This window comes from Sapajus apella, unplaced genomic scaffold (assembly GCF_009761245.1).
Source record: "Sapajus apella isolate SASKATOON/1434 unplaced genomic scaffold, GSC_monkey_1.0 scaffold8, whole genome shotgun sequence".
In the NCBI taxonomy this organism is placed as follows: domain Eukaryota; kingdom Metazoa; phylum Chordata; class Mammalia; order Primates; family Cebidae; genus Sapajus; species Sapajus apella.
This window is the reverse complement of record NW_022436948.1, coordinates 2,033,415-2,060,204: the sequence shown is the minus strand read 5'-3', so window position 1 is coordinate 2,060,204 and position 26,790 is coordinate 2,033,415. Positions and strand designations below refer to the sequence as shown.

At 46.6% G+C, this 26,790-nt stretch overlaps 4 protein-coding genes across 4 annotated transcripts in view; 1 reads left to right on the top strand and 3 right to left on the bottom strand.

Moving 5' to 3' along the window:
- The window catches only part of PWP2 (PWP2 small subunit processome component), a 613,222-nt gene that overhangs the window by 385,471 nt on the left and 200,961 nt on the right, over positions 1 to 26,790 (top strand). The window lies entirely within an intron of this gene.
- LOC116550566 (keratin-associated protein 10-1-like) lies at positions 5,573 to 6,737 on the bottom strand. Its single transcript, XM_032276582.1, has one exon. It carries the CDS (start codon positions 6,671 to 6,673, stop codon positions 5,936 to 5,938), a length of 738 nt encoding a protein of 245 aa, XP_032132473.1. The 5' UTR covers positions 6,674 to 6,737; the 3' UTR covers positions 5,573 to 5,935.
- LOC116550568 (keratin-associated protein 10-1-like) lies at positions 12,879 to 14,159 on the bottom strand. Its single transcript, XM_032276583.1, has 2 exons — positions 13,705 to 14,159; positions 12,879 to 13,437 (listed from the first exon to the last, which is right to left on the bottom strand). The coding sequence occupies exons 1-2, from the start codon at positions 14,119 to 14,121 to the stop codon at positions 13,168 to 13,170; spliced, it is 687 nt and encodes a 228-aa protein (XP_032132474.1). The 5' UTR covers positions 14,122 to 14,159; the 3' UTR covers positions 12,879 to 13,167.
- The window catches only part of LOC116550575 (thrombospondin-type laminin G domain and EAR repeat-containing protein-like), a 94,208-nt gene continuing 91,766 nt past the window's right edge, over positions 24,349 to 26,790 (bottom strand). The window contains exon 2 of the mRNA XM_032276593.1: positions 24,349 to 24,631. Within this exon, the coding sequence (XP_032132484.1) occupies positions 24,381 to 24,631 (251 nt within the window). The 3' untranslated portion in view covers positions 24,349 to 24,380. The remainder of the gene's footprint in view (positions 24,632 to 26,790) is intronic.

Sequence of the window (26,790 nt, the reverse complement as noted above, 5' to 3'; positions counted from 1 at the left end):
CAAAAGATGATATGACAATAGAGACAAAGATTATTAGCCAAGGGACATCAAGGTTTGCTGGGTGCCACCAGAAGCTAGAAGGGGTGAGGACAGACTCTCCCTTGGAGCTCAGAGAAAGCATGGCCCTGTGGAAAGCTTCATTTCAGGTGCCTGACCCTCAGAACTGTGAGAGAATAATTTTCTGTTGTTTTTACTCTCTTGCTGTAATTAGCTGTGGCAGCACTAGGAACCAACATAGTGAAGGGAAAATGAAAAAATAAAAAAAACCTCAAAACAATCCAAAAACAGTAAAGCAAGGAGATAAAAAGGAGTAGATTCCTTGTATAAGCAAAACCCAAAGTGAGATGGGAGGTTTGAACTCAAACATACCCACAAAGCCCCACATTCCGGACGGTCCTGCACAGCAGATGTATTTTTACTTCAGTCAGCACAGCTGTATAGAGAGAGTTCACTTGGGTTTAAGTTTGCATTGTCCTGATGACTCAAAATGTGGAACATGTTTTCATGTGTTTATTTGCCATCTGTATCTGCCCTTTAGTGAAGGGTCTACTTAAACCATATATGGCAAAATGCTAAACACTGTGGGATTCTGTAGATGTGATATTATGGCAATGGTAATAATAAAAACAAAACAAACAAAATCAATGCCTGCTAGGAGTTAGGATGGGGATGTGAAATGACTACTAAGGGGCGTGAGGGAAATTTATGGGATGATGAGAGGAGTCTGTGTATTGATTGTGTTGGTGGAGACACAACCGTCTGTATTTGTCAAGACAGAATCCAACAAAAGGAAAATCCTAAATATATCATATTGATTAAACATACCGAAGATTAAAAGCCATTCTACAAAGCAAACTATGGACGCAAATACTTTCACCACAGGATGTTCTCAAATAATTGGGAGAGAAATAATGCTAGTCTTAGATTTCTCAGCTTGTTTTATTAGGGCACCATAATTTTCCAGATCTCAGGAAGTGGGGCCTGAAGTACTAAGCTCTCGTGAGAGCAACTGAGGAATGGTGTGTGCTGCTCAGGGGATCACATGGGTGTGACGTGAAGACATGGTGGCCAGGCTGGGAGAATGGCTGGAAAAGGAGGTGAATGAGGAAGGCACTGTCATGCAGAAACTGGTGCAGACTGATCAGTAGGATCTGGGCCCACAGGACATTATGTAGTGATTAAAGTGAATCCAGCAAGAAGATACACCAATTGTAAATACACACACATCTAACATTGGATCACAAAAGTATGTGGAACAAAAATGGACAGACTTGAAGAAAGAAATGGACAGTTCCAGTTCTACAATAAGAGTTAGAGACTCCAGTGAGCCATTTTCTGTAATTAAAAAAATTAAATAGAATTAAGTTGACATTCAGTAAAGAAATAGAGGACTTAAAGAACCCCATAAACTGGCCTAACATCTACACAAAAACACCCAACTCAACAGTAGCAGACAACACATTCTTCTCAAGTTCACATGGAACAGTTGCCAAATTAGACTATACCTTAGGCCACAAAACTAGTCTTAATAATTTAAAATGATTGAACTTATACAAACTATGTTCTCTGATTATAATGGAAAGAATTAGAAAACAATAGAAGAAAAACTGGAATTCACAAATATGTGTATATTAAATGGCACACTCTCAAACTACCAGTGAGTCAAAGGAGAACTTAAAGAAAAGATAGAAAATACTTTGAGATGAATAGAAAAGAAAACAGAGCAAACCAAAACTTATGAGATTTGGTGAAAGCAGTATAGAAAGGGAAATTGATAACTGAATGCTTACATTTTTTAAAAAATAGGAAGATCTCAAATCATTCATCTAACTTTTCACTTTAAGGAACTAGACAAAGAAGAGTAAACTAAATCCAAATTTAGCAGAAGGTGGAAATAAAGTCTAGAGCACAGAAAAATGGAATAGAAAATAAAAAATCAATAGAATCAATGAACCCCAAAGTTGGGTTTCTGAGAAGAGCAACACGTATGGCAAATCTTTATCTAGATTTATTAAAAGGTGGCAGATTCAAATAATTAAAATTATAAATGAAAATGGGAACATCACTACTGACCTTACATTAATAAAAAGGATTATAAGGAATATTATGAAAATATGTACACCAACAAATTAGTAAACCAATATGTGATGGAAAAATTCTTATAAGCACACAGACTAACAGCATGGCTACCTTTCCCTCATATGGCTCCACGTTACTGTCTAGTGCCCTTTTACCTCAGCCTGAATTAGCGTTTCTTGTAAGGCAAGTCTATTGACAGTGAGCGCTCTCAGGTTTTATTTACCTCGAAATGTGTCACTTTCTGTTTCATTTTTGAAGGATAATTTTGTCAGATGCTGATATCTTTTTGGTTGTTGGTTGCCCCCCGTTCCTGTACCCCAAGCCAGCATGTTACATATGTCATCCCAATGTCTTCTGGCCTCCATGGTTTCTGATGAGAAATCCGCTGTTAGTCTTCTGTCCAGCTGCTTTCTAGATTCTTTGTTCTGACTTTTGAGAGTTCAGTTACACTGTGTTTTTGTGTGACTGTCTTGTTTATTTCACTTGGGGTTCACTGAGTGGCTTGAATGTATAGATTGATGTGTTTTCTCAATTTGGGAAGTTTTGGCCATTATCTCTTCAATTGTTTTTTCTGCTCCCTCTGTCTCCCCCCATCTGGAAATCTGGTTAACTGTGTTGCTATGCTTGATGATGTCCCACAGGTCTTCTAAGACTTGTTCATTTTTCTGCATTCTCACATCTGCTCCCCTGTGTCTCAGCTACTCCTCAGACTAGAGCATGTTAACTCATCTATCCTCATGTTCACTAATTCTTCCACAGGACAAAATCTGCTGTTGAAACCCTATCCTGAGGTGTTTATTTCAGCTGTTGTACTTTTCAGTTCCAGAATTTGTTTGGTTTCTTTTTAAAATTCCTCCTCTTTATTGATATTCTCTATTTGGTGAGGCATCATTATCCTGGTTTACTTTAATTCTTTGGGATTTTATTTAGTTTTTTGAACATGTTTAAGAGAGTTGATTGAAAGGCTTTGTCTAGTAAGTCCAATTCTGGGCTTCCTCAGGAAGATTTTCTATTACCTGCTTTCCCCTCGTGGGTAGCGCATATTTCTTGCTGCTTTGCATGGCACATGCCTCTGCTGAGAACTGGACGGTGACTGTGACAGTGGGAGATTTCTGGGTATCAGGTTCTCCTCCCTCTGCACAGTTTGCTGTTGCTGATTGCTGTAGATTGTGGTTGTTTTTATTTGTTTATGCCACTTTAAAAAAATAGTTTCCTTATCATGTGTGCTCGTGTTCTATTAGCTTACTGCTCAGATAGTAATTTGACAGAGAGTTCCCTAAACCCCTGGAATGAAGAAATATTTTTCTGCAGGGTTTGTAGCTGGGCTGTGTATGTTGGTCCACACCCTCAGCACTCAGCTGGGGAGTTTGCGACTCTGCCTTCCCCTTCACTTCCTGCTTACTCCTTCACTTCCTGCTTGCTCCTTCACTTCCTGTTGCACCTTCACTTCCTGCTTGCTCAGAGCCTGAAGTTCAGCCAGAGGTGAGCACTGAGAGCATCTCAGGTTTTTCTGAGGCTCTGCCCCATCATGGACATGCACTGGGCCTTCTGGACTCCCAAGAATATGTGGAATCTCCCAACACCCTTATTCCTCAAAGCATGTCGTCTCCCAGCTTTTCCTCCCAGACTTTTTTCGTGCGTCCAGTGTTTTCTAGCTGATATCCTTGGCCCCAGGTGACAGTGACTGTTTAATGTTCTGACCAAACCTCTGTGTAGCTGCTCTCTGCCCGAGTCTGAGTCTGAAATAAGGCAAGCCCTGTGTGTTAGTCCTTCAGGGAGCCACAAGACGATGGAAGCAGACAACTGCACTGCCTTGCAGACAAGGCCCTCTCTGCTTCCCTGGCAGCAGCACCCACACCAGGAACTCCAGCTGCCGTCTTCCTGTCACCCAGCTGGGGATGGGGATGGGCAAGGGGAAGTTAAAATCCACAAGGCTCTCCTATTGGATTCTGTTGCTTTTACTTGATTGTGCGTTCCTTTGCCTGCTGCAAACCTTTGACTATTTTCCAGAGTTCAGATAAAACTGAACTCCAGCCCCCTCTGTTTGGCTGGATGGGTGGATGACAGGTGGGGATGGGAAGGTCTTGGGGAAGTGATGGTGGAGGAAGCCCAGGACATTGTGGGACCATGTCCAAACCAGAGCATGGGAGAACACATGACCATGTGTGCAGATGTAGCCAGACAATTTCAAGCAGGATGGAACAAATCTGAGAACAGATTCCTGGAAATACAACTGCAGGGCAAGGGAACGCTGGCTGGGCGTGGTGTGTTTATCCGTTTGGGTTTTCCCAGTTTCTGATGTTCCCTGGAGGGACAGGCCCTCACAGTTCCTCTGTGCACCACTTTCTCTGACGTCGGTCTTCGCAGGCACAATTTGGGACAATCTTTTGAGGGCAGTTCTCAGTATCTATGAATTCAAAATCCATGAACAACCCGCACTAGCATTGCCACTCCTGGGAATTGAGGCAAACACGTCGTACCTGAGTGTGGAAAGGTATATGGTAGGAGCACCCACAGAGGCATTGCTTGTAATAATGAACAGCCAGAGAGACACTGGATGCCATCCACCTGCTGCTGCATACATCAGGTGCAGCAGGTCGACACATTGGAACACTGTGCACCTTGCTGAAGAAAACCATGAGAAACTATTTTTGCTAATCAAATTGGCAAAAAAAAAAAAAAAAAGAATAATGTGGCTCCCGTGTTGTGACTGAAGTAGACTCAGGGCCTCTTGCGGGCAACGTGGTGACGGTCACACCTCGCCAGGGTCCCTTGCCTGCAGTTGCATTTCTAGGAGTCTCAGATTTGCTTGATCCCATTTGAAAGCACGTCTGGCTACATCTGGACCTGTGTGTCCATGAGTTTCCCTCGCCCTCTGGTCTGCATGTGCTCCCACACAGTCCTGGCTTCCTCTGCCATTGGGGTCTTCCTGTTCCCACAGCCCTCCACCCCCCAACCCAGCACAGGGCGCTCCGGAGGCGGCGTCTCTGTCCCCTGCTCTGCATCCCAGCTGCAAGCCCGGGGCCGGAGCAGAGGGCGTCCCTGAGCGTCTCTGGGTGTGCACAGGAGGCCAGGGTGCCCAGGCTTTCCCCGATGGAACTCCCTGAGCGCCGGGACAGCTGGAGCCCAAGTTCCCACCCACCCTCGTCTCCCACCTCCCAGCACAGCTGGGGCCTGCCACCCCCGGGACAGCCGCGCCCCTCGCCGTGGGAGGAGCTGCTTCCACCCACAGTGAGAGGGGCGCTGGCCGGAGCCATGCGGTGCCCGTGGGACTCAGCCTGTGAGCAAGGCTTTTGGCCCCACAGGACCCGGGAGGGGAGCCGGGGAGCAGAACATACCGCGAGGTGGGCAGGAGCTTCCAGGTGTCACAAGAGCCCCCGAGGCCCCCCAGCAGGAGATGCAAAGAGATCAGGGCCCAGCCCCCCAGAGCCAGGCCAGGCCCCGCTCTGTCCCCTCCCGCCCTGGGTGCGCCAGAGTCAGCACAGAGTCAGCGTGGGGCCGCAGCAGCTTTATTGGTGCTCAGAGGCACAGGGGGACACTCCTGGGTGAGACCCGGGTCAGGAGGCCCATCCCCACAGCGTAGGGTCGTGGCCTGCAGCCGGGAAGCCTGGTGAGGAGCAGCCGGGCTCCTCCACACTGGGCAAGGTCAGGGAGGAGCCAGTGAGCGTCTCAGACCCCACCCTGGGCTGGGCAGCGGTGGGTGGGGCTGCTCCTTCTCTGTGGTTGAGCTGCGCTGGGGCTGGGTGGGCTGGGAGGTCAGGGGCTTCTAAGGACTGGCAGGGAGGTGGGGTCTGAGACTGGCTGGCCCTGGGGGACGTGGCCGTCAGCAGCTGGACTTCTGGCCTAAGGAGAAGCTTCAACAGGCTGGGCGGGAGCACACGGGGCGGCAGAGGAGGGACACGCAGGAGGCCGGGCGGCAGCAGCTGGACTGGCAGGAGGAGGAGGGGGCACAGCAGGAGGGGGCACAGCAGGAGGGGACGGGCACGCAGCAGGCAGGCCTGCACACGGGGCGGCAGAGCAGGGACACGGAGGAGGAGGGTCTGCAGCAGGAGGAGGTGCAGCAAGCCGGCTGGCAGCTAGACTGCTGGCAGCACAGAGAGGAAGCCCCAGCAGAGACAGGCACACAGCAGACAGACTTGCAGCAGACGGGCACACAGCAGGCCTGCTGACAGGTGGATGAGGTGCAGCAAGCTGGCTGGCAGCTAGACTGCTGGCAGCATGAAGAGGAGCCCTCAGAGCAGGTGGGCATGCAGCACACGGGCTTGCAGCAGACAGGCTTACAGCAGACGGGCACGCAGCAGGCCTGCTGGCAGGGGGAGGAGATGCAGCAAGCCAGCTGGCAGCTAGACTGCTGGCAGCACAAGGGCGTGCAGGAGCTGGTGCAGCCTGATCGGCAGGGGCTGGGCTCACAGGCCGCCTGGCAGCAGGGGCTGGACACACAGCTCACTGGGGTGCAGACCAGGGTCAGGCAGGGGGCCGGGGCGCAGCAGCTGGGGGCGCAGCAGGGGGGCTCGCAGCAGCTCTCTGGGCAGTCGTCCACCTGCCAGGAGTCGGAGCAAGCGCTGGAGCAGACGGACATGGTGGACGCGGCCATGCTGGGGTGTGGAGGAGGTGAGTGGGGGAGATGTGAGTGAGTGAGTGTGAGTGTGTGAGTGTGTGAGCCTGTCAGCTGCTGGGGCTCTGTGGCTTTTATACGCCCGGTGCCTGTCTTTTCCCCAGCACGAGACTCAGCAACGCCTTCCGTGTTGGTGTTTGTTGCTGGGAGGACCCTCATTATTTCTGCTTCCCTTGCTGTGACTTGTCCTCACTCTGCTCCTCACACTTGGCTGGTCCTGGGCAGGGCCGGTGCCCCTGGCTGAGCCTGGACCCCGGGACACCGAGGGGACAGTGCAGCGTCTCTGGGGCTGCCCTGGTGACTTCCACCTGCCAGGTCCTGTGGCTGTCCCCAGCGTGGTCTCTTGGCCCAGGGGATGCCCAGCCTCTGTCTGCAGGGACCTCATGGGGCAGGCTGGCCTGGCTGGGACTGGGAGAGCCAGGAAGGAGGCGCCTGTGCAGGGAAAAGGCGCTTGAGGGCAGCACTTCCTGGGGGGCTGTGGGATCTTCTGAGCTCCTGATGTCTGCCAAGGGCAGGAGGACAGGGAGGACCTCCCTCCCCTGAGAGGGAGAGGAATGTTCCGGGAAGGCCTCTGGACAGTCAGCTCATTGGGAGAACAAGGTTTGGGGACTGGCCTTTGGGTCTGGACCACCGTCCCCTGGAGCCCTGGTCAGGTGTCCTGAGAGGGGTGGGCTTAGGTCACGGCTTGAGGGTGGCGAGGAGCCTCTGCCTCAGGGAGGCGGGTCTGGAGTGACGGTCACATGGAGAGTAGAGGACACTCGGGGTGGGCAAAGCCAGCCTGTGCCTGGGAGGTCATCGGGCAGGACAGGCCCTGATCCCGGGGCAGGGACGGTCACAGGTGAGCTCCTCTGTCTCGCAGGCCTGAGGCTGGTTCTCATCAGGAACCGCAAACCTCTCCCAGCGTCCTTCCAGCCTCTTTCAGCTGAGCACGAGCCTACAGCAGCCTGGGATGGGTTAAACTCACAGCCCCCCAAAGCCCCTGCCTGCACACCCGCCTCGCCACTGTGATGGAAATTCCGTAGGAATCTGGCCCCCAGCACGTGCCAGTCACTCCACGCCCCACGGCCGTTGTCACACAGCGCCTCTGGGCTCTCCAGGGTGATGTCCGTGAAGACTCAGCTCCCCACAGGAACCTCTCATGAAGACACAGCGTGGTCAGCCTGGGAGCCAGGCCAGCGCCAACGCAAAACTGAGGCGGCTGTGTTCCCTAATGGGGTATGATGGGGGATCGTTCCACAGACCTGGAGCCCCAAGTTATAGCATGCGACTAGCGACAGCTTCAGCGATCTTAGAAAATGACCCCCACAGTAGCCCAGATGATGAAGCTGGCCAAGTGAGAGCATTTGCCAAGCACGGGCTATGCCAGGCAGGATTCCAAGCACTTGGCATCTATTAACTCACTTCACTTTGGCATCAACTCCTTGTCGAAGTTACTGTGGACAGATACGGAAGCCTCAGCACAGAGAGGTTGAGCAGTCTGCTCAAAGTCACACAGGAAAAGTGACAGAACCAGGAATAGAAGCCAGCCAGTCTGCACATAGGATCTACATCCTCAACCAGTGCATCTCTGATTCCAAACAGATGTCGAAGATGAAGGTCAGCAAGTCTTCATTACCAAATTTAATACCAAACAGCTGGATTAAAAATTCACATCAGAGGCAGAAGAGCAAAACTAATACCACAGAGAATCAATGCAATGGTTTTAAGACTAAACATGAGTAGTTCTTCCAAATGCCAAGGTAAAAGATAAACCCACAAATATAATGAGGGAAAAGATAACACAGAGTGTGTATTTATTGGAGACCAAACATGAAAATTCAATCACTGAGCAGAAAAACACAAATAGGTCCAAAATAATAATCACAGACGTAATTGAAGATCTGCTATTCTGGGCTGAATGAACAGAGGTGTGTATATTTGGAGTAGAAAAACTTAATGAATTCCAAGAAAATCAGGCCTTTAGAGCCCACCCTAGAACTGCATTGGCACATTTTTAAACGTAGAAGACATAAGAACAGTCCCTCACATGCAGGACGAATAACATCCAATCTGGAAATGAACCGCATCAGGCTGACCTCAGACCCCTGTCCCACTAACCAGGATATGGCAATATCCTCAGAGCTTCCAGGGGAAGCTTTGGTGGACTAAGGCTCTATTTTTCCTTTTTTCAAATTATTACACCTTTCTCAAATAAAGATAACAGTGATGTATTTTCATAAAAGCAAGAGCTTAGAAAGTACTCCACCCAGGTATCCCTCTTAGAAAAAATACTTAAGGAAATATGACAAATGGCAAAGTGATTGTTATGGATAGAATGTTTGTGTCCTCCCAAAATTCACACGTTGAGACCCTAATTCCAATATGATGGTGTTAAGAGGCGGGGCCTTTGGGAGGCAATTAGGTCAAGAATGGGATTTGTGCCCTTTAGAGAAGAAACCCTGGAGAGATTCTCTCTGTCCTGTGAGGACAGCAAGAAGGTGGCTGTCTGTAGGCCAGGAAGAGCGCCCTCTCCAGAAGCCCACCATGTGGCACCCTGCCTGATCCTGGACTTCCAGATTCCAGAACTGGGAGAAAGAAATGCCTACTGCTCAAGACCCCCAAGTCCATGGCAATTTGTTTTATCAGCCCCAATGGACTACAACAGAGAAGAAACGAAGACAAGAGCTCAGAAATGCAAAGGCTGGGGTATCAAGGAGCTGGCCCAGATACGAAGACAGGAAGACACTGACCTGTGTCCACGTAACCAATGTGCTCAGTTATAACTGCAAATGCAAAATTCCCATCTGTTATAACAGATGCATATTCAACATTGAAATTGAATAGCAGTGATGAGATTCTAATACTTCACTGCATGCTAATGTGAGAGGCCACTAACCACATGTGGCTCTTGAAATGTGGCTCGTGCCACATGTTGAAATGGTAACACTTTGGATGTTCTGGGTTAAATAAGGTCTATTCCTTAATTAACTTCACCTGTTCCTTTTGCCATCCTTAAATGTGGCTGTTATAATATTTACGATTGCATGTGTGGTTCTGCTTCTCCTGGAATATGCTGTATGTTGCTTTCAATTAAACAGGAAAGACTGAGAAGCCGGTGGGGGTGGACAAGTGGGCTGATGTTGAGGAGTGCGAGATTAATGCTGTTTTAAATGGAAATTCTCAAATTACAGTTCCATTCCTCACTTTAATAATTAGAAAATAAACATAATGGTAAACTTAAAAACTATTTATTTGTACAATTAGAAACAGGATGTATATTTTTCAAAACAGCAAATGAAAGTAGAAAAGAAAAAAGCAAACCATGGTGGTTATTGTAAAGACAGAAAAGCAATTGAAACCAGAGGTAAACCTCGAAAGCAGAGAACACAGTGAAAATGTCAGGGTGAAGAGCGAAGCAGCTGGTTAGAAAGGAAAATAAATTTCATCTGATGTTTCCTATTAGAAGAAAACATTTCTCAAAATTGTTTATAAAATAAAAACCAGAATAAGGTAACAAATGTCACAATTAAACAGCAATGAGAGGGAAAGAGATGCCTCCCAGGTCCGACGGCTGTGGCGGCCTACACAGAGCCTCCTCTCCCATCCTCCCCAAGGGGTGACCCACGCAGCCTAGAAACAGGGGCTCCCACACTAGCAGGGCCCCCAGATCCTACAGGATGAGCCGAAGGGAGGGTGGCCTGGCTCAGGCTTCCCTGCAGGTGGGGAAACCATGTTTCCTTACAGAGTCCCACCCAGTGGGGAGACATGGGCATGTGGCTAGGCCGGCTGGTGAAGGGCTGTGGGAGATGGGTGGTGAAGGGCACCTAGCGTCAGAAGTCCCCTCCCAGTCCTTGCTTGGTGAGTCCCCCCACCCCACACACACATCCCACCCCCCTTCACAAACAGGGTGGAGGCTGCACAAGCACGGTCATGGGGCTCAGGGTGGGGCAGCCTCGTCCTGGGCTGCTGACCAGGCTGGGATACAGAGAGGGCTGGAGGCAGCCCTTCCTGCCCTGCCTGCTCCCCTTGTCCTGGTGGCCGGGCTGGAAGCTTGGAAAGGAAAATGAAAGTGACAATGCACCTGTGTCCTTCCATCCTGGGAGCCCGTGACCCTGGGACAGGGACTTCCATCCCTGTTGTTACATTTGCACAGACATGCCGTGAAAACTGCTAAGGAACAAAGCATTGCCTGGACAAGTCAACAGACACAACAGTCCAAAAGAAAAGACCTCCTCAAGAATTAAGGAATCATCGCCAACAACAGGGGAAAGTTACAGAAAATTTCCAGTTAGTCTTAAGAATTGGGAAGTTGCGACAGGGTTCCAGTTCTGGAAACCTGTTAGTGAGATTGTCTGACCCACCATCCTGCTGAAAACAACTGAAAGCACTGGGAAGAATCTTCCTAGTCACAGCAGGAAACTGGAAAAGGAATAAAGAATTACAGGATTACAGGCCCAAATCAAAGGCAGGGGTCTTTGCCCTTTTTCGGCCAGGGGCCTTCCCCACCACCTTGTGAAACCTTTGAATGTTTTCAAATGAGTAAAGTAAAAGAAAACCAACTACATTAAGTCACGGTGATGGGGTGGGCATGGTGCTCACGCTTGTAATCCCAGCCCTTTGGGAGGCCAAGGCAGGTGGATCATGAGGTCAGGAGTTCAAGACCAGCCTGGCCAAGATGGTGAAATCCTGTCTCTACTAAAAATACAAAAAAATTAGCCATGCGTGGGGGCGGGTGCCTGTGATCCCAGCTACTCAGTAGGCTGAGGCAGAGAATTGCTTGAACTGGGGAGTGGAGGTTGCAGTGGGCCGAGATTGCGCCACTGCACTCCAGCCTGGGCAACAGAGCAAGACTCTGTCTCAAAACAACAAAGAAAAACAAAACGCGATTATTAAACTGAAAACACGAGTTAACGATCTAGCCCCTGCTTCTCCAGGGAACACACGCCCGGCGGGACCCAGCGGCGCATCTCACGCTGCCGTCATTATGAAATAGCAGTGGCCAGAATGAGGTTTTGAGTATCTGCAGCCACCATAATGTGACGCCCCACATCTCATTTCTGTGGGTGCCAAAGCCGCAGGTGCCGTAAGCGTTCTCGGCTACATTCATGATTGATTGAAACGCTACATTTCAGTCAGAGGTTTGTGAAATAAAGATGCATTTTTTATTCTTCTCATCTGAGCTCACAGATCCCAGGTGAAGGACCCTTGTTGTAACCCATAGCGTTTAGAAACACCCAGAATTCGCTTTGTTCTTGAGAGCATTTGGTGTTCTGGCCATTTTAAATTTCGGATTGAGTGGTTTTGCAGGATGAAGAGGACAGAAATTGAAGCCGAGAGCCACCTCGTGGTGGGTCTAACGGGGACCACCCCTACATTAAGCTAAAGACAGCACGGGCTGCACCTTCAGAGAAGACGGAGGCAGAGCCACGCAGGGGCTTTGCCCATCCCGGGGGCTGCTGGCTGCCTGGGACTCCGCTCACCCAGAGAACATCCTGCCCCGGCAAGCCTGCCCTCATTCTGCTCTGCAGCCCAAACCGGCACGTTGTGGGTGGCCCACACTAATTGAAGCCATGTATTTAGTTGAAAGTGCTCCTAGAATCAGAGTTTCCTCACATAAGGAAAAAGCAAACACATCTTTCTTAGAGGCCTCAAAAATGCCCACAAATGCTTTTCAAGGGCAAGGGTGATGACTCAGCCACAAATAGCTAAGCACACAAGGAAACAAGACACCATGAGGGAGAATCAGCAGAAATTACAGAAAGCTGAACTGGACTTACAGAGACTTCAGGTACACGGATTGTCAAATAAATGTACACAGATGCTTTGAAATAAGAAATCAGCTCTGAAATATCTTCCAGGAATGAGAAATATTTATTTTATTGAGTAAGAGAGAGCTGGTGAGAAGAGGGTGAGTGGAGGTCAGACAGGCAGAGGAAGGAGAGAGAGTCAGGAGCCCAGGGGGAGGCCAGGCCCTGTGGGTGTGGGGGATTCACAGAGAAGGGCACACCCAGGGCCTGGACATGCTGAGGCTGGCAGGGAACCCCACAACAGCAGACCCAGCACAGTGGGAGATCAGGACTGCCTCCGCCCCTGTGCTGTCACCCTGGACGCAGCTCCAGGCGAGTCCCAAAGCGCCCACCCCACACAGCACATGGGAGCTCTTCCCCAGGGTCTGCCAGATACATAAAAAAGGCCTCTGAGAGGGCAGAGTGGTGACTTTGTTTGTTGACAGACTGATCACTCACATGGGGCAGGACACAGCAGCCCCGGCTGTCCAGGACGGGGCTGAGGGTGTGGGAGAGGCGAGTGCTGGGAGGGAACTTGGCTGTGAAGTCTCAGCACTGCTGACTGGAGATGCAGTGGCCCTGGGCAGAGAAGGCTCCACCAGGGCTCAGGGCTGCCAGGATTTCCGGAAGTCAGAGATGGCCCTGGAACAACTCTGGAGACATGGGACCTGCCCGTCAGCAGCTGGACTCCTGGCCTGAGCAGAGGCCTCAGCAGGCCGGGCGGGAGCACGCTGGGTGGCAGAGGAGGGACACACAGGAGGCTGGGCGGCAGCAGCTGGACTGGCAGGAGGAGGAGGGGGCACAGCAGGAGGGGACACAGCAGGCAGGCCTGCACACGGGGCGGCAGAGCAGGGACACCGAGGAGGAGGGTTTGCAGCAGGAGGAGGTGCAGCAAGCCAGCTGGCAGCTAGACTGCTGGCAGCATGAAGTGGAAGCCCCAGAGCAGGTGGGCACACAGCAGACAGGCACACAGCAGGACTGCTGACATGGGGAGGAGGTGCAGCAAGTCGGCTGGCAGCTAGACTACTGGCAACATGAAGAGGAGCTCTCAGAGCAGGTGGGCACACAGCAGACGGGCTTGCAGCAGACAGGCACACAGCAAGACTGCTGGCAAGAGGAGGAGGCACAGCAAGCCGGCTGGCAGCTAGACTGCTGGCAGCATGAAGAGGAGCCCTCAGAGCAGGTGGGCACACAGCACACAGGCTTGCAGCAGACAGGCTTGCAGCAGACAGGCTTACAGCAGACGGGCACACAGCAGGCCTGTTGGCAGGGGGAGGAGGTGCAGCAAGCTGGCTGGCAGCTAGACTGTTGGCAGCAGGAAGAGGAACCCTCAGAGCAGGTGGGCACGCAGCACACGGGCTTGCAGCAGACAGGATTACAGCAGACGGGCACGCAGCAGGCCTGCTGGCAGGGGGAGGAGGTGCAGCAAGCCGGCTGGCAGCTAGACTGCTGGCAGCACGAGGGCGTGCAGGAGCTGATGCAGCCTGATTGGCAGGGGCTGGACACACAGCTCACTGGGGTACAGACCAGGGTCAGGCAGGGGGCGGGGGCGCAGCAGCTGGGGGCGCAGCAGGGGGGCTCGCAGCAGCTCTCTGGGCAGTCGTCCACCTGCCAGGAGTCGGAGCAAGCGCTGGAGCAGACGGACATGGTGGACGCGGCCATGCTGGGGTGTGGAGGAGGTGAGTGGGGGAGGTGTGAGTGTGTGGTGGGTGTGTGAGCAATCGTGCCAGGTGCTCTGAGCGGTCAGAAGCTTTATACGCCTTGGTGTTGATTGCGCCGCCCTGGCTGGCTTCGGGAAGCCTTCCTTTTCCTTGTTGTTGCTGCAGGCACTGTTGTGTTAGTAGTGTTGGTTCACTGTTTGTGGATGTTCTGGTTTGTGAGGCTCCCAGCTGGAGTTGGGGCTGCCCTCATGTGGGTTTGTCCATGGATAAACTAGTAGAAACGTATTGATTGCATCAAAGCACACTGTAGGGGCAGGGACAGGGGCATTCAGGAGATATGCTGGAATTGACAGCCCTCAGCTGCATCCCAGAAGTTTATACTTATGAAAGACTTCTATACCCAAGGAGGGATGAGGTTAGGAGAACCTCAGTTTCTGGGCATTGAGAAAAGGGAGAGATGTGTTCTGCTGTGGACAGGTTTGATGATGCTCAGTTGGCCTGGCCACATGGCGAGAGCCACCCTGTGGGTCGACACTGCTGGTTTTCAGTGGGAACCATGGGGCATATTTCTGCTGGGGGTGAGCTCTGGAGCAGGTGTGAGGCAATAGTGCCTTCCTGGGCAGAGATTGGCTCACAGAGGGGAGCAGGGAGGCAGCCAGGCCTAGCACATAGGGCTGGACGTGAGGGGAAAGCACCTTCGTTTGATTTCACATTGAACTGTCCTGTGACCTTCCCCAGGGGTGTGCATAATCATGTTCACAACTTATCCTCTCACGTCTTAGGCAACATCACCTACAATGGTGCCTTTGGGAGCTCCAAGATCTCTTCCCTTCCATGGGCCAGTAAGTCATCAGAATGTGGTAGTTCTACTGTTGTCTCCTGGACGTTGTCATAGTAAATGTACAAAAAAAAGGGTCTGGTTGCAAAGCCTTGTCTCACAAATACCTATACACCTGTGTGCATCTGCCCATGCCCGTGCTCGGGACCACATCTGTGCCCTAGTAAGTCCCCAAAGTTCTGATCATGGGTCCCTCATCTCCTCACTCTGTGATCACTCTTCTCTACTAAATCTCTGAAATGGCAGAGGCGGAGACTCTGATGATCCTGTGGGCTCCAGGGCTCTCCAAAATTAGGTCAGGGCTCCACTGAGTGCTTTCTGGGGGCCCATAGGCTGCAGGGTTTGAAGCCAATGACCATTGATGGGTAGGGCTAAGGGCTATATTGGAGGACTACCTGGCAAAGACAGGCTACAGTGGAAAAATATTATTTCATAGACATAAGAGCTGGACACAGACTGGCAAATTGGATAAAGAGTCAAGACACCTTGCTGTGCTGTATTCGGGAGACCCATCTCACATGCAAAGACACACATAGGCTCAAAATAAAGGAATGGAGGAAAATTTACCAAGCAAATAGAAAGCAAAAAAAGCAGGGGTTGCAATCCTAGTCTCTGATAAAATGGACTTTAAACCAACAAAGATGAAAAAAGACAAAGAAGGGCATTACATAATGATCAAGGGATCAATTTAACGAGAAGAGCTAACTGTCCTAAATATCTATGCACCCAATAAAGGAGCACCTAGATTCATAAAGCAAGTTCTTAGAGACCTACAAAGAGACATAAACTCCCACAAAATAATAGTGGGAGACTTTAGCACCGCACCGTCAATATTAGGCAGATCAATGGGACAGAAAAGTAACAAGGATACTCAAAACTTGAATTCAGCTCTGGATCAAGTGGACCTCATAGACATCTACAGAACTCTCCACCCAAAATCAACAGAACATACGTTCTTCTCAGTGCCACATGGCACTTATTCTCAAACTGATCACATAATTCAAAGTAAAACACCCCTCAGCAAATGCAAAAGAACTGAAATCATAACAAAGTCTCCCAGACCACAGTGCAATCAAATTAGAACTCAAGATTCAGAAACTCACTCAAAACCACACAACTACATGGAAATTGAATAATTTCTGAATTATTCAAGCTCCTGAATGATCCCTGGGTAAATAACTAAATTAAGGCAAAAATCAAGAAGCTATTTGAAACCAATGAGAACAAAAAGAAAGTGTATCACAATCTCTGGGACACAGCTGAAACAGTGTTAAGAGGGAAATTTACAGCACTAAATGCCCACTTCAGAAAGCTGGAAAGATCTCAAATCGACACCCTAACACCACAATTAAAAGAACTAAGAAGCAAGAGCAAACAAATCCAAAAGCTAGCAGAAGATAAGAAATAATTAAGATCAGAGAACTGAAGGAGATAGAGACAGGAAAATTCCTTCAAAAAAATCAGTGAATCAGGAGCTGGTTTTTTGAAAAAGTTAACAAAATAGATAGACCACTTGCTAGACTAATAAAAAAGAAAAGAGGGAAGAATAAAATAGATGCAATAAAAAATGACAAAGGGGATATCTCCGTTACCCCACAGAAATGCAGACTACTATCAGAGAAAGCTACAAATACCTCTACACAAATAAACTAGAAAATCTAGAAGAAATGGGTAAATTCCTGGACATGCACCCTCCTAAGACTAAACCAGGAAGAAGTCAAATCCCTGAATAGACCATAGCAAGTTCTGAAATTGAGGCAGTAATTAATAGTCAACCAATCAATAAAAGCTCAAGACCAGATGGATTCACAGGCAATTTCTACCAGAGGTAAAAGAGGAGTTGGTACCATTTCTTCTGAAACTATTCCAAACAACGGAAAATAAAGGACTCCTTCCTAACTCATTTTATGATGCCAGCATCATCCTGATACCAAAACCTGGTAGAGACACAACAAAAAAAGAAAACTTCAGGCCAATATCCCTGATGAACATCAATGCAAAAATCCTCAATAAAATACTGATAAACCAAATCCAGCAGCACATCAAAAAGCTTATACACCACAATCAAGTCAGCTTCATCCCTGGGATGCAAGGCTAGTTCAACATATGCAAATCAATAAACATAATCTATCACATAAACAGAACCAATGACAAAAGCCACATGATTATCTCAGTAGATGCAGAAAAGGCCTTCAATTAAATTCAACATCCCTTCATGTTAAAAACTCTCAATAAACTAGATATTGATATAACATATCTTAAAATAATGAGCTATTTATGACAAACCCATAGCCAATATCATACTGAATGGGCAAAAACTGAAAGCTTTCCCTTTCAGGGCACAAGACAAGATGCCCTCTCTCACCACTCCTATTCAACATAGCATTGGAAATTCTGGCCAGGGCAATTGGACAAGAGAAAGAAATAAAGAGTATTCAAATAGGAAGAGGGGAAGTCAAATAGTCTCTGTCTGCAGATGTTATGATTCTATATTTAGAAAACTCCATCATCTCAGCCCAAAACTCCTTAAGCTGATAAGCAACTTCAGCAAGTCTCAGCATACAAAAATCAGTGTGCAAAAACCACAAGCATTCCTATACACCAACAATAGACAGAGAGCCAAATCATGAATGAACTCTTATTCACAATTGCTACAAAGAGAATAAAATATCTAGGAATACAGCTAACAAGGGATGTGAAGGACCTCTTCAAGGAGAACTATAAACCACTGTTCAAAGAAATAAGAGAGGACACAAACAAATGGAAAAACATTCCATCCTCATGGATAGGAAGAATCAATGTCATGAAAATTGCCATACTGCTCAAAGTAATTTATAGATTCAATGCTATTCCCACAAAACTACCACTGACATTCTTTACAGAATTAGTAACTTTCCAAAATTATTGAAAAACATTAATCTACACATCCAGGAGCTCAGAAAACTCTAAGTTGGAGATACACAATTGATATGCAAATAGACATATAGTAAAAATACTGAAAGTGAAAAACAAGGAGGAAATCTTGAAAGCAGCAATAGAAAAGTTATTTATAAGAGAACCATAAGAAGAGCAACAGTTGACTTCTTATCAGAAACAAGACACCAGAAGGCAGTATGATGGTACATTCAAAGTGCTCAAAGAAAAGGAAACGTCAACCAAGAATTCTGTATCCAACAAAGTTATCTTTCAGAAATGAAGGCAACATAAAGACATCCCTAGATAAATCAAAACTGAGGGAATCTATTGCATGCAGATGCATCTTATGAGACATAGAGTACTGCAGACCAAAAGCAAGTCACCCCAGACAGAAATTCATATCCACACAGAAAAACAAAACAGCAGTAAAACTAATTATGTAATTATAAAAGATAGTACAAATGCAATTTTCTCCTTTATTCTCTTAACTGATTTTTAAAAAGCAATATAAAAATGTATATTTGGTATTGTTGGGCCTATGGCAATAATAGTACAAAGGAGGTACATGGAAACAAAGCTATATTGGACAAAGGAAGTTACTAAAGATAGTAATGTGAATCCACAGGAAAAAATGAAGAGAATCAGAAATGATAAAAAGGCTAATACAACAAATGATATAAATATATACTGTTCCTTCTTTATTCTCTAAGCATCTTTAAAAGCCATACAATTATAGAAAGTAATAATTATACAATATATTGTTGGGTTTTAACATCTGTAGATGTAATATACATAACAACAAGACTATGAAAAGGGCAAAAAGGAAAAGATTAATATAGGAGCAATCTTTTTATATCTCACCAGTATTAAGTTAGCACAAATCTGAAGTTGATCTTGACAAGTCAAAATAAGTATATGGTAAGCCCCAGAGCAACCACTAAGGAAAAACTAAAACAGTGTCATGGGAAAACATTAAAGAAATCAAAAGGCTACATTTGGAAATATTCACTTAATATAAGAGAAAGTAGTAAAGAAAGAACACAACAGTAACAGAAAACCCCATAAAACCACAGAACCATATAAAACATATGGGAAATAAAAAGTAAACTTAGACATAAATCTAACTACAGTTGATTTTTTTTGTTAGTAGTAATTACATAAAGTCATTCCAAATACTGAATTAGGAAATACTATAGGAGAAATACAGAGTTTGGTTTTTGTAGGCCTCTGGTATCAATATATAATCTGTGTCATATGTGTTTAATAATTATTGTTTATTCATTAATATTGAACTCAGCCAACAGTACTATAACTTATGCCTTAACAAAGCTTCTCTAACACATATATTTTCTCTATAAAACACACCACAGCCTTTTTGCACTTAAGAACACTGAACGGCCCTTCATCACCATGCCTGAGAACCATTTTAAACAGCAAAGTTACCCCCTGAAAATCACAAAAATGTGAAAATGTGGCATTATGTAGATTACAAAAAAACAAACAAAAATACTTACTTACAATATGAGAGCTGGAGCAAAAAGGCAGAGTGTGCCTTGTTTAACCTCATCTGGAAACATTCATGTTGGAAGACTTAAATTTCTCATTACTCTGTGCATGTCAATGAATGACCGCAAAAGTGCCACCAGTATTTACTTTGAGACTACAAATTAATTTTAGAGAGTAGCTGAATTTGCGAATACAAAATTCATAAAAAATATGGGTCAACTGTATATCATTAACAGCATTAAATGTAAATAGATTAAATAATCCAATCAAAAGGCAGAGGCTTTCAGACTGGATTAAATAAAAAACAAGATGTAACTAGATGCTCTGTAAAACAGGCATTCTTTATATTCCAATATACAACTAGATTGAAAGTAAACAGAAAGAGATAAATCATACAAACAGCAATCATAAGAAAAATTGTTACTAGAGATGAAGAGTAACATTTTATAAGGATATAAAGTCAGCCTATCATGAAAATATAATAAATATAAACATACATGCAAATAATAAGAGAGCACCAAAATACATAAGCAAATGCTGACAGAAATGAAGGGAGAAATAGACAAGTCAACAATATTAATTGAATACTTCAATACTGCAATTTCAATAATGGATAGAATAACTAGGTAGAAGATCAACAAGAAAAAGGAAAACTTGAATACAATAAACCAATAAAATCTAGCAGACATCTGTAGACTACTCCACCCAATGACAGCAGAATATCCATTTTTTTGAAATGCATATACAGCATCATCTAGGATAGACATATGTTAGGTCATAAAATAAACCTCCAGTAAATTTAAAAGGACATAAATAATGCAAAGCATGTATTCTGGCCACAATAAAATAAAATAAAATTAGAAATAACAGAAAAAAAACTGAGGAAACAGACAAATATGTGAAAATTAAACAGCACACTCTTATATAACCAACCAACAAGTCAAAAAAGAAATCAAAAGGAAAATCTGAAAATACATCAAGATGAATAAAAATGAAACCCAAAATACCAGAACTAATGAGATATAGCAAAAGTATTGCTTAGAGAGAAATTTATAGTTGTAAATATCTGTATTAAGAAGGATCTCAAATCAATAACCTAACCTACTTTAAGATGCTGGAGAAAGAAGGTCAAACTCAAAGCAAGCACAATGAAGGATATAACGAAGAATAAAGTGGAAATAAATAAATAAATAAAACCAATTCTTCACAACTCTTTTAAAAATGAAGAGGAAGTATTACTTCCTAACTCATTCTATGAGGCTAGTATTATTCTCATACCATAATCACACAAAGACATCACAAGAAAAGAAAACTACAGACCAATACCAATATCTCTCATGATATGAATGCAAAATACTCAAGAAGATACTAGCAAACTGAATCCAGCAGCATAAAAGAAGAATTATACACCATGGCTAAATGGGATTTATCCCTGGGATGCAAGATTGTTTAATATCTAAAAATCAATTAATGTAACATACCATATAAACAGAATTTTAAAAAATAGCATGATTATAAAATAGATGCAGAAAAAAGCCCTTGATAAAATTCACCATCCTTTCATGATAAAAACAATAAGATAGCAAGAACAGGAAACTTGCTCAATCTGTTAAGCGCATCTGTGAAGAATCCACAGTTAACATCATACTTTGTGGGAAAAAATAAAAAGCATTCATACCGGAAAATAAGAAACAAATTATCTCTATTCACAGATGATATGATCTTATATATAGAAAACACTAAGAAATTTGTTAAACAACTGCCAGCTCAGCAAGGTTGCAGGATACAAGGTCAACACCCAAAAATCAGTGTCAAGTGTGGTAGCTCACATCTGTGATTTCAGCACTTTGGGAGGCCCAGACCAGCCTGATCAACATGGCGAAACCCCATTTCTACTAAAAATACAAAAATTAGCTAGGCATGGTGGTGGGAGAATCACTTGAACCTCGGAAACAGAGGTTGCAGTGAGCCAAGATTGCACCACTGTATTCCAGCCTGGGTGACGGAGTGAGACTCTGTCTCAATAAATAAATAAAGTATTTCTACATATTTGCAATAAACAAGCCAAACACGAAATTAAGAAAACAATTCTATTTATAACAGCATCAAAAAGAAAAAAAATACATAGGACTCGATTTGGCAAAAGAAGTATAGAACTTACACTCTGAAAACTATAAAACATTATTTTTGTTTTGTTAAAGACGTAAATCAATGGAAAAGCATCATATGTTCATGAATCCAAAGTCTATGATCCACTCATGTTAATATTGTTAACATGACAATACTCCCCAAATCAATCTACAGACTTGTCTACTCTCAAGCTAACTTCTTTGTAGATATTCACGAGTTGACTATAAAATCAATATTTAATTACAAGGAACCCAGAATAGCCAAAACAAAATTTAAAAAGAGGAACAAGGTTGGTTGACTCATAGTTACCAATGTAAAGATTTACTACAATGCTACAGTAACCAAGACTGTATGGTACAGGTATATAAATAGACAAATGAATCAATAAAGTAAAATTGAGAGTCCAGAAATAACCCACATACCTATGTTCAATTTATTTCTCACAAGGTTGCTGAGCCCATTCAATGAGAAAAAAATTATCTTCTTAGCAAATGGTGTGGGGGCAACTGAATATCTACATACAAAAGAACAAAATTGACCCCTACCTCACACCATATACAAAAATTAAATGCACTGAGGAATTACATGTAAGTACCAAAGCTATAAAACTCTTAGAAGAAAACATATGAGTAAGTCTTCATGACCTTGGATTTGGTGTTGGATTCTTGGATATGACACCAAAAGTACAAGCAACAAAATTAAAAAAAAATAGATAAACTGAACATCATCATGGTTTAAAAGTTTTGTGCTCCAAAGGGTTCTACCAAGAAAGTAAAAGGAAAACCCACAGAATGGGAGCAAATATCTGCAAATCATATATCTGATAAGGGGCACATCAAATATATGAAGAATTCTTTTCAACAGAGCAAATACAAAGTCCATTAATTTATGAAAAACTGGGCAAAAAATTTAAATGAACATTTCTCCAAGGAAGACACACAAATGGCCAATATACACATGAGAAACATTCAACACCACTGTTCATCAGTGTACCTCAAAACTATAATCAGACACTACTTCATGACCTTGAGAATGGCTAGAGCCAAAAAGTCAGATGACAAGTGTTGGCAAGGATGTAATGAAATCACAACCATTGCACACCACTGGCAGGAATGTAAAATGCTACCAGCAACCTCGGTAAACAGGCTGGCAGTCCCTTGAAATGTTAACTGCATGATACAGGAATCCACTCCTAAGTGCATCCACAGGAGAAATGAAAACATGCATCCATACCACCCACACAAAAGTGCATACAGGAATGCATAAATGCCTGTAGTAACATTATTCTTAACAGCCAAATGGTGGAAGCAATCTACACGTCCACCAGCTGAGGAAAGGCCAGTCCACTGTGGCAGGCGCATACTGTGGAGTATTATTTGACCATAAGAAGGAATGAAGTGCTGACACAAGCCGCAGCATGGATAAACCTTGAAGACATTCTCAGCAAAAAAACCAGTCACGAAAGACAAATACACCCTATGATTTCCTCTGCATGGAAAGGGCAGGAGAGGTAGATCCCTAGAGACAGAAAGGAGCATAGTCCCTGCTTAGTGCTGAGCTGATGCAGGGTCCACGGTGATAGCTGACAAATACAGGGCCTCCTCCAAACTGAGGAAAGTGTCCTAAAATTGCCTGCACATATCTGTGAATCTACCAAAACCCATCAAATTATACACTAAATGGGCGAGTTGTAGAGCATGTAAATTACATCTCAATAAAACTGTTAATAACTACGAGTCATGGCTGGGCTCGGGAGATCACACCTGTAATCCCAGCATTTTGGGGGACTGAGGCAGGAGGATCAAGACCAGCCTGGGCAATATAGTGAGATCCTCACCTGTACAAAAAGAATTTTTTTTTATTTTGCCAGAAGTGGTGTCACGCACCTGTGGTTCCAGCTGCTTGGAGGCTGAGGGGGGAGCGTAGTGTGAGCCTGGCAGGTTGAAGCTGCAGTGAGCCATGATTGTGCCACTGAACTCCTGCCTGGATTACAGAGCAAGATCCAGGCTCAACATAAATAAATAAATACAATGTTAAAAGTATGGTGCATGACAGAAAGTGAAAAGATAAAGCAGGAAACAGAACCAGTCTTTGAGGTGACCGAGTTGTCCACATAATGAGTATTGGAATCATGCTCAAGAAAAATAACCAAGATGGTGAAGGCTTTAACCTGAACATTGGCATTTATATTTTTAACAAATGGAAGTTAGGGAACTGGAAGATATTGACACTGAGAACTCAGTGGCTGCGGTTTGCCGCAGGTTAGAAGGAGGGGGAGAGAGGATGGGTGCACATGGAGAGACCAGTACACAGCCACACGCGGAATGTCACACGGCCAGAGCAGCACTGCAGCAAGAAGGGCTTTCCTTTGTTAGTCAATGGTGCTGAAATGGAAATGCAATTCACCTTTATTTAGTGCAGAAGGACCTGCTGCACAAACACGGCATGCACTGTCCCAGAAACCATGGGGAGGGGACAGACAAACATTATTGTCTTCACCCTCCAACCTAGTAGGCAGAGGATGGGATGGGGCTTGTCTGTCAGATTTGGGATTGATGGCACTTCCGGTCTTAGATAAATGAGTCTACAAAGTGCACCTTTTAGATGTGATTTTATTGGTAGCTCTTCCTGCCAAAGGATGCCAACAAAGAAACTCTCAGCACTAGAACCTCCATTGCAGGAATTGGCTGTGCAAACCCTAGCAAATGGTCACACACACTCTCGCATACTGCCAGTGACAGGGACCTCACTACCTAGCAAGGCAAGCCACTCTTGATCTCAAGGAAACCCAGGGAGTCCTTCACAAATGCCACCCCTCAACCTGTGCACTTATTGGTACTGGCAACCTCACAAGGGAAAAAAAGTCTATTCTAACACGAAGAGCAGAAAGTGCCACTGACCTTGGCTGGAAGATTGGGAACTCTCAAAGTTATGACGATGGAAAATTCTTCAGGGAAGAGGTCACACCGGGAGAAAATCCTGGATGCGGGGAAGCTCATGGTGTGAGGGGCGGCTGAGGAGAGCTGGAGTCCCTGCGCACCCTGAACCTGGACGATCCTGATCCCGCTTGTGGCGCCATCAGAAGGGACCACCTCCGCCAGGACGTCCAGGGGCCGCAGGTCTGTGGCAAAGAAATCACAGGTGGGTTAGGCCAGGACACCGCCAAGAGTGGACACTCACGACAGCCAACATGCATGGGGCGTGCACGTGGCAGGCCGTTTACCTAGCACAGCGGCCTGTGAGCTGTGAACCATGCTTATCTCTGTTTCACCAGTGCTGAAACAGAGATCAAAGTGCCTGCACATAGCTGTGAACCTACCAAAACCATCAGATTATACACTTCAAACGGGTGAGTTGTAGGGCATGTGAATTACATCTCAATCAAACTGTTAATGAGTCATGGCTGGGCGTGGGGGATCACACCTGCAATCCCAGCACTTTGGGGGACTGAGGCAGGAGGATCAAGACCAGCCTGGGCAATATAGTGAGATCCCATCTCTACAAAAATTTTTTTTATTCGCCGGAAGAAGCTCCATGAGGCGTTCCCGTGTGGCCTCCCTCCACACCCTGCTCCTGGAGGATTTTGCACGCCTGCCTCTGAGCTGCAGGTAACATTCCACCCATTGCTGCTGTTTTCAAATTGGCAGCCAAAGGCACTGGGCAGGGTAAGCTGTGCGGGATGAAGGAAGGAACGCACACCCCACCAAGGAAACGCAGGAAGCGGCTAGGAGTGAGACCACGCAGCCCCAGCTCCCATCTGCTGGCCTCCCTTGGCTGCCCTTGGGCGTTGTGGGAGGCTGGAGCCACCGTGGAGCTGGCAGTGCCTTCCCCTCGTCCCCATCCGGGCATGCAGGGGTAGTGGATAAGCTCCTGGGGAACCTCGGATTCACAGTTCAAAGTTGGTGGGTACATAACTGATGGGCTGGCCTGGCTCCTCTGAGGCTGGACGGCAGGGAGGAAACTAGGGAGCGGGGAGGGGCTTCCGGGCTGGCAGAGGGTCCAGGCCAGGTCCCTGGCCCGGGCTGAGTGGCTGTGAGCACAGCCTGAGGCTGAGGCCTGGACCCTCCTCGGCCAGGCCACTGCAGCTGGCCCCAGCCTGGGTAAATGCGGGGCGTGGCTGAATGAAGCAGGTTTCTGGAGCTGTCTCCCTTGGTGTTGTTGAGGGGCCTCCTGCCTCCGCCTGGCCTGGAGGTGTTGGGGTCAGTCCACTGTGGCATCAGTCCTCTATGCTCATCTTCCCCCACATGCCTGTCCTGGCCGGCATTGCCTGGGGGTGTCATGGATTCCCTGAGAAGGCCTTTGAAAGGCCTTGGTCAAAGATCTCAAGCAGAGGCCTTCCTCCCCAGCCCACCTGTGCATGATGGGACCCCAGTGAGCAGCTGGAGAGCAGGACTCCACTCCAGGCCAGGAGAAGGCGGCCCTTCCTCACACCGCCATGTGCATGCAGTGCCACCACTGCAGTGACACGTGGGTCCTTGACGTCCTCCAGAGAGTGTGAGCACCTGGGGCGGAGCAGGTCTGCAGAAGAGCCTACCCCAGAGAAGCATCCCTGTCTGCATACGTGCACGCAAGGGTGTCAACGGCACAGGCGCATGTGAGGGTGTGGACAGCGCTTCTCTGTTAGAAAAACCGGAGGTGACCCAGACATGCAGTGCAGGAACAGCCAGCAATCCTGGCAGCTGGATGCATCGTGAGCGTCAGTGCTGCGTGGGTGTGGCCCAGGCATAGGGCGGGAAGATGTGACAGGACCCACCGTGGGCCAAGGATGGAAAAGACATGCAGGGCCCAGGTTGGGGGGATGACACACAGCACCAGAGAGTGTGGGGACCTGCAGATGGGGGAGCACTGTGAAGAGAGGGTGGCCTGCTTTAGAAAAGAAGACAGGAGATTGTATATTATTATTATTTATGCAATTCAATAGTAACGAAAGGTAGAGTGAGAGGAGGCTTTGTCACTTCTTGGAAAGACCCTGTGCTATAGAACGTGCTATGGCACAGGGACAGCAATGGTGGACACTGTATAGAGGGTCTGTGTGCAGTAAGCACCCCCAATGGAGGCCGCTGTGTGTGTCTGGGGGGTCCCAGGCTGACTCTGGGAGGATTCTGGCATCTTGGTGTGGGGGCATTCTGTGCCTCAGGGTTCTGACGTCGGCCCAAGCCTCAGGCTGGCAGGGGTGGGGGATGAGACCCCACATTCTGTGGCGTTGTGTCCTGGGTGCCCTGGAAAGAGTGGGTCCCTAAGTAAACCCCTGCACCCTCACTGCCCCTCCCCTCAGTCTCA